This window comes from Brachyistius frenatus, unplaced genomic scaffold, assembly GCF_029030835.1.
Source record: "Brachyistius frenatus isolate BFR_SWC_R1_liver_20210118 unplaced genomic scaffold, ASM2903083v1 Contig_159, whole genome shotgun sequence".
NCBI classification, from domain to species: domain Eukaryota; kingdom Metazoa; phylum Chordata; class Actinopteri; family Embiotocidae; genus Brachyistius; species Brachyistius frenatus.
The window spans coordinates 895,001-902,500 of record NW_027210758.1 but is presented as its reverse complement, the minus strand read 5'-3'; the positions used below and the strand labels follow the sequence as shown (position 1 = coordinate 902,500).

General features: G+C 50.9%; 2 protein-coding genes across 10 annotated transcripts in view; one reads left to right on the top strand and one right to left on the bottom strand.

Moving 5' to 3' along the window:
* rfc2 (replication factor C (activator 1) 2) overlaps positions 1–1,811 on the top strand; it is a 3,210-nt gene extending 1,399 nt beyond the window's left edge. Inside the window, exons 3-6 of one of the 3 annotated variants that reach the window (XM_069716609.1) lie at positions 412–510; positions 863–1,121; positions 1,202–1,462; positions 1,589–1,811. In XM_069716609.1, the coding sequence (XP_069572710.1) occupies positions 412–510; positions 863–1,121; positions 1,202–1,462; positions 1,589–1,699 (730 nt within the window). In that variant the 3' untranslated portion in view covers positions 1,700–1,811. The other 2 variants (XM_069716608.1, XM_069716607.1) reach the window with 2 other exon arrangements.
* Positions 1,812–1,984: 173 nt separating this feature from the next.
* LOC138631569 (protein NDRG3-like) overlaps positions 1,985–7,500 on the bottom strand; it is a 7,782-nt gene continuing 2,266 nt past the window's right edge. Inside the window, exons 4-18 of one of the 7 annotated variants that reach the window (XR_011311729.1) lie at positions 7,127–7,500; positions 6,156–6,261; positions 5,876–5,996; positions 5,593–5,655; positions 5,451–5,511; positions 5,161–5,247; positions 4,899–4,955; positions 4,614–4,717; positions 4,283–4,348; positions 4,146–4,197; positions 4,014–4,061; positions 3,828–3,863; positions 3,607–3,658; positions 2,383–2,989; positions 1,985–2,294 (exon numbers count right to left, since the gene is read on the bottom strand). The exon at positions 7,127–7,500 is cut by the window's right edge and continues 190 nt beyond it. Coding sequence is in view for 3 of the 7 variants with exons in the window: in XM_069716604.1 (XP_069572705.1) it covers positions 2,820–2,989; positions 3,607–3,658; positions 3,828–3,863; positions 4,014–4,061; positions 4,146–4,197; positions 4,283–4,348; positions 4,614–4,717; positions 4,899–4,955; positions 5,161–5,247; positions 5,451–5,511; positions 5,593–5,655; positions 5,876–5,996; positions 6,156–6,261; positions 7,127–7,500 (1,397 nt within the window). In the remaining 4 variants the exon portion in view is untranslated. Of the gene's footprint in view, positions 2,990–3,606; positions 3,659–3,827; positions 3,864–4,013; positions 4,062–4,145; positions 4,198–4,282; positions 4,349–4,613; positions 4,718–4,898; positions 4,956–5,160; positions 5,248–5,450; positions 5,512–5,592; positions 5,656–5,875; positions 5,997–6,155; positions 6,262–7,126 lie in introns of all 7 variants that reach the window. The other 6 variants (XR_011311731.1, XR_011311728.1, XR_011311730.1 and 3 more) reach the window with 6 other exon arrangements.

Below are 7,500 nucleotides of genomic sequence, written 5' to 3'. Positions count from 1 at the left end.
CAGAGACACACACACACACAACGTCTACACACTACACAACACAGAGACACACACACACACAACGTCTACACACTACACTACACAGAGACACACACACACACAACGTCTACACACTACACAATACAGAGACACACACACACACAATGTCTACACACTACACTACACAAAGACACACACACAAACACAACGTCTACACAATACAGAGACACACACACACACAACGTCTACACACTACACAATACAGAGACACACACACACGTCTACACACTACACTACACAAAACAGAGACACACACACAACACATACACGACATGTGAGATGCAGTTGGACACAGGAGTCCTACCTGAGGTCAGGTGTCACACGGTGTGTGTTGTAACGTGTGTGTGTGTGTGTGTGTGTGTGTGTGTGTGTAATCGACGTGGTGAGGAACAAGATCAAGATGTTTGCTCAGCAGAAAGTCACTCTACCTAAAGGACGACACAAGATCATCATCCTGGATGAAGCGGACAGGTGAGAGCTCCGCCCCCACCTGGAGGAGTCGTGGTGATGATGAAGATGAAGATGATGAACAAATGTTTTCTCTGACAAACTAATGATGACGTCATCGGTGCGTTTTCATTCACACACCGACTTGTGATTGAACACAAACATTTATATTAAATCTGAACGTGGAGGACGTGAATGGACCTTTAACACGATGATGTCACGAATGTTTAGCAGACAGACTTCCTGCAGCGTCCGGTTCCGAGAGGACCGGTCAGGACCAGCTGAGGACCGCAGAGGGTCTCGGGTGGACCACGCGGTGCCGGTCCCGGAAGCGTGTCAGTAACGTGTGCTGTCTGTCTCCCCCCCCCCCGGGCAGCATGACGGACGGCGCCCAGCAGGCCCTGCGGAGGATCATGGAGATCTACTCGAAGACGACCCGCTTCGCTCTCGCCTGCAACGCGTCCGATAAGATCATCGAGCCGATCCAGTCGCGCTGCGCCGTGCTGCGCTACTCCAGGCTGACGGACGGACAGGTCCTGACCCGGCTGCAGGACGTGGTGGAGAAGGAGCGCCTGGCCGTGTCCGACGACGGGCTGGAGGCCGTCATCTTCACCGCCCAGGGGGACATGAGACAGGTGATGGGCGGGGCTTAGTGGGGTTGGGGGGGGGGGGCCTCCGAGGCCGGCGGTTCCGCTGACTCGGCGTTCTGTTTCAGGCGCTGAACAACCTGCAGTCCACCAACTCGGGCTTCGGATACATCAACAGCGACAACGTGTTCAAGGTGTGCGACGAGCCCCACCCGCTGCTGGTGAAAAGCATGCTGGGACACTGCGTGGACGGGAACGTGGACGAGGCCTACAAGGTGGTGGAGCAGCTGTGGGCGCTGGGCTACTCCCCCGAGGACATCATCGGGAACGTCTTCAGGGTCTGCAAGACCTTCCACATGGCCGAGTACCTCAAGCTGGAGTTCATCAAGGTGAGTCCGACGGGACGTCCACCCGCTGCAGGGGGACGTCCCCCTCCTCCCACCCGCCGTTTCCCAGAATGCCGCGGTGTGACGGATGTCGTCCCGGCTGACGTTGTGTCTCCGTGTGTCCTCCAGGAGATCGGCTACACGCACATGCGGGTGACTGAAGGAGTGAACTCTCTGCTGCAGATGGCCGGCCTGGTGGCTCGGCTGTGCAGCCGCACGGCGCCCCCTGCTGCCAGCTGAAGGACCCACGGAGCACCGCTCACTTGTTGGAAAAACCACATCGTCGGCAATAAATCCTGCTTGTTTCTCCACCAGTCTCACTGTGATTGATCGGCAGACTGATCAGAAGTATTGATCAAGTGTCTGACATGGATTCATTTCATTTCTTGGTTCGGTCTCTAAAATCAGACGTTCTACAGCTGACATAAACAAACACACACACACACACACACAAACACACACACACACAGGTGTGTTAACCTGTTAGGTGAGTTGCTCTGCAGAACCTCCAGGGGGCGCCGTCTGTCCAGACCATAAGTTTTATTTCAGTACAAACCCTGTTTACATCCAGCAGGTCAACAACAACAACACTCAGTATGTACACAATGACATTGGTATCTATACCAGGCTCTGCCAGGAGGGGGCAGCGTCACACACAGCTGGGGGTCAAAGTTCACCATCATGAACTCAGCTGGGGTTTCATATTACAGATGTTATCCAATCAGGTCAACCGCCAGTCTGAGCCATGATTTCATTGGTGGAGAAACGTTCAAAGATTCATATCAAACCAACAGAACAACGAAATATATAACATCAGAAGGAGATCATAAAACAACTAATCAGATCATAAAGAGATAAAACAACTAATCAGATCATAAAGAGATAAAACAACTAATCAGATCGTAAAGAGATGATAAAACAACTAATCAGATCAAAGAGATCATAAAACAACTAATCAGATCATAAACAGATCATAAAACAACTAATCAGATCATAAACAGATCATAAAACAACGAACAGATCATAAAGAGATGATAAAAGGAGAAAACAATCTGCACACAAACACAATTGAACGCCAGCTGCACGACATCTACAGCGTCACCATGGCAACTGCAGGGCTCTTGGAGAAAGGTGGGAACTGACATCAGCATCTAAAAACCTTCAGAGCCAACATGGCTGCTGCTGCTGACGGCAGGCTGACAGCCTTCGTCCCGGTCGGTGGGACGAGACGGTTTTCAGTTCAAGAGGAAGAACGTTGACAACTAAAACAGCAGCAGCTGGTCCTGAACAGAAGGAGGAAGAGGAGGAGGAGGAGGAAGAACAGGATGAGGAGGAGAATCAGGAGGACGAACAGGAAGTCCTACGATGTCATCTGGATGCTGCGTGCTGCTGAGTGCTCCTGGCTGCAGCACTCAGCGCCCTCTGGCAGGGTGCCGGTGGTACTGCGGCTCCGCAAGCCTTCTGTGGATCCGATGCTGGTGGTCGAGTGAGTTCTGGCGCGAACGAGCCGGGTCATACCAGCTGTGGGCACTGGGAGAGTGGAGGGGGGGGGCATGAACACGTTAGTAACACAGCACATACGTGTGCAGCTGTTGATGACATCACTGTCCAACCAGTTTGAATCGTCTAACTGAAACGTGATGAGTGTGAGACCTGCTGACATCACAGACCTGCTGACATCATCACAGACCTGCTGACATCATCACAGACCTGCTGACATCATCACAGACATCATCACAGACCTGCTGACATCATCACAGACCTGCTGACATCATCACAGACCTGCTGACATCATCACAGACATCATCACAGACCTGCTGACATCACAGACCTGCTGACATCATCACAGACATCATCACAGACCTGCTGACATCATCACAGATCTGCTGACATCATCACAGATCTGCTGACATCATCACAGACCTGCTGACATCATCACAGATCTGCTGACATCATCACAGACCTGCTGACATCATCACAGACTTCTATGACTGTTGGTGATGCTCTTATTTTGAAAACTACTGATGTTCACTAAAAACAACTTATGTCAGAATAAGACACGTGATAGGATCACGTTAACAACACGTGACAACAGGAATTCCAGATGTGGTGAGGTCATCACTAACAGGAAGTGAAAGGATACTCACTGTAGCCCATCCCCTGCACAAAGTACTTAAAGGCCTCGGCCAGTTTTCCAGGCTGAGGACAGAAAGACAGAAAGACACGTCTCAGACCGTCCCCTGACACCTCTGACAGACTTGGACGTCATGGTGACCAGTTTAAAAAACATTTGTAGTTTTACGGAGAGCAGCGTAAAGATGTGGAGGAGGAGGAGGAGGAGTAGGAGGAGGAGGAGGAGGAGACTCACCTGGACCACCTGAGGAAGTCCTCCACAGTCCGCCATCTGGTGGAGAGACACAGGACATCTTCATCACCATCTTCATCATCATGGTCTCATTGTGTTATCAGTGTTCTGTCATGGCCTACTACATCCTTTACAGTCAGCTGTCAGTCACAGTCAGCTGTCAGTCACACAGAGACAGACAGGAGGTACCTTGAGCAGGGTGGTCTTGGTGGGATTCAGTCTGGCGTTACACTCCACCTGCAACACACACACACACACAGTATTTACGACAGTGTGACATCACACACTGGCTGTTGTCATGGAAACGGTGCAGCCACTCACCACAGCATCGACAGAAGGTGATGTGTCTCCAACCACGAGCAGAGTAGGACACCTGAGACACACACACACACACACACGCGGTGAGGAACATGTCATGTGACAGTCTGACATTAAAGATAAGAATAAATAAATGATACCTGAGAGTGATGACTGTGTCTTCATTCAGACCAGGAACAGGGCGCTCGATCTGCAACTCAGTACGTCTTACACACACACACACACACACACACACACACACACACACACACACACACACACACACACACACACACACACACACACACACACACACACACACACACACACACACACACACACACAGGCTAGTGTGAGACGAGCTGTTGTGTGTCAGTGTTTCAGCAGATATTAAACTGTGTGACTGTGATTCTCCAGCAGCTCAGCAGGTGGAGCTGATGGTTGTCCTGACCTGATGATGTCATAGTTCAAAGGTTAATTTAGTCGAGCTACCTGCTGTAGGTGTTGAAGAACAGGGACAGGTTGTCCAGAGGGACGTCTTGAGAGACATGAAGTCTGTACGTCTGGATGATCTCCTGATTCTCTGTTAGTTCATCCTGGTTACACACACACACACACACACACACACACACACACACACACACACACACACACACACACACACACACACACACACACACACACACACACACACACACACACACACACACACACACAGTGTCAGTGCTAGTGTGTCTCTGTGTGTCTCTGTGTGTTGGCGTGTCTCTGTGTCCTCACAGTACTGAAGTGGTGTCCCATGATGACGTCCACCAGGTTGTTCGTCCAGCCGCTCAGCTGCACAAACAAACACAAACACATTCAGAGACAGACAGACAGACAGACAGACAGACAGACAGACAGACAGACAGACAGACAGACAGAGACAGACAGAAACAGTCCCTCTGTCTCACTGCAGTGGAGTTCAGCTGCTGAACTGAAGAAGTGATGAGTCAGCGTTCTCTGCAGGTTCACATGCACTAAATACACGTCGTCGTGTTACCTTCGACGCTGCCCAGTCCATCCAGCCTTTAGCACACGGGTCAACGTTGATCAGAACCAGGCCTTCTACCAGACTGGGCTCATTCAGCTGGAACAGAACCATCAGCACCATCATCATCATCAGCACCATCATCATCTTCACCACCATCATCATCATCTTCATCATCACCACCACCACCACTACCATCATCTTCACCATCATCATCATCTTCATCATCACCACCACCACCACCATCATCTTCATCACCATCATCTTCATCATATCAGAGGACTTGCTGCGGTCCTACTTACTGCCAGCTTGGTGAGGATGAAGGCTCCAGCTCCGACGCCGATGCCGATCACACTCTTCACCCTGACGACAACACAAACACACAACACTCCGTTGACTACGATGCCCAGCATGCACCTCATCTCAGAGAAGACAGACACGTACTGAAGCTGGGTCAGGACAGACGGCAGCATCTCAGTCAGCTCGTCCATGGTGGGGTACTGGTACCTGGAGACAGAGACACAGAGACACAGAGACAGACAGACTGAATTAGACCAGTAGTGATGATAACTTTTAATTTACATCCTGTTTTGTTGCAGGTACACATAAGAGAACCTGGAGAGTGTGTGTGTGTGTGTGTGTGTGTGTGTGTGTGTGTGTGTGTGTGTGTGTGTGTGTGTGTGTGTGTGTGTGTGTGTGTGTGTGTGTGTGTGTGTGTGTGTGTTACCCGCTGGGGAAGGTCGGAGCGTTCTCCTGCTGTCCCGGAGCATCAACATGTAGGACTGAGAAATGCTGCGTCACTTCCTGCATGTCCTCATAGTTAAAGAGGCTGTTGAAACAAGACTTATCTACACACACACACACACACACACACACACACACACACACACACACACACACACACACACACACACACACACACACACACACACGTGGTGTGCTCAGTGTTTGTATGTTCTTGACCCGTCAACACACGTGTTCTGTGTGACTCCATGATGTTGACTCACGGTTCAGTCCGATGTCGTGGTAGGTGAGGATCGTGGGTCGGTTGCCCTTAGCAACACCTCTCATGGTCACATGCAGCACACCATGAGCTGTCTCCACATCATGCTCCTAAACAAAACAAACAAACAAACAAACATCAACCTGTCGGTGTCAACAACAAACAAACAAACATTGCTCATCCATTGGCATCATGCAGAACCGAGGATGTGTTTGAAGTGGACCGGCCCGGAGGACGACAGGCTGACAGGAACGTGGCGGGCCGCTGAGAGGCTTCCCGTCTCTACAGTGGGAGTTAATCTGATTAATGAAGTAACCATGGAAACAGCTGATGATCCCATTAATGGATCGGAGGCTCACAGACACACACTACAATCACTTCAGAGTTGTCTGACACACTTTGGTGTTGCACAAACACATCTTTCCATCTTCTGCACGGAAACACCTCGTTTCAGAACGTACAAGACCTTCCTGGACAACACGGGAACCCGTCGTGGTGCCGCCCGGTCCGCCACCGTCGCAGTCGGCCTGCAGGCTTTGCTGACGTCAGCGAAGGCTACTTCCTGTTGTTGTTTACAGTCTGAGATCGCACCAACACAGGAGGGCTACCGACAGGAAGCGTCTCCGTGGACGACCGGAACTCGAGGTCCAGGTCCGGGATCTGATCAGAACCTGTGGTCTCCGTGTGCCATCGGGAGGGCCATTATCAGACCCAAATACATTCTGCCAGAGTCCTGAAGACCCGTCTGCAACCACAACCAGATCAGGTCCAAAACCGGTCCAGAACCGAGTCTGAAAGTTGTCCAAGACTAAGTGTGAAGTGCCGAGGAGGTTTTCAAAATAAAACACATTTTCTGTGAAGTCAAATAAAAACTCTCAGTGGCGTTTTATTTTGAAAAGTGTCAATGTGACGCAGCAAACAGCTGCAGGTGGACCAGGAGACACCGGACAGACTGAATGAAGAACCAACAGCTACCTGCTGACTCACCACTCCGACTCCTAAAGAACAGGAGATCTGGTGCAGCTCCACAGAATCACACATCCTGACAGCAGAGCAGGTTGGTGGGCAGATACTCAGAGACAGAGGACACAGGAGGGGACAAGGAGAGGACAAGGAGAGGACACAGGAGAGGACAAGGAGAGGACAAGGAGAGGACACAGGACAGGACAAGGAGAGGACACAGGAGAAGACACAGGAGAAGACACGGGTCAGTCTGTTGTCTTCTAGCCTCCTGGCAGGAGGACGAGGAGAGAGGGGAGGAGCTGATTGGATCAGGAGCAGTAATCTCTGCAGCGATTGGCTGAAGGTCTTAATGTCCAAATACCTCCTGATGTAAACCAGCCAACCGG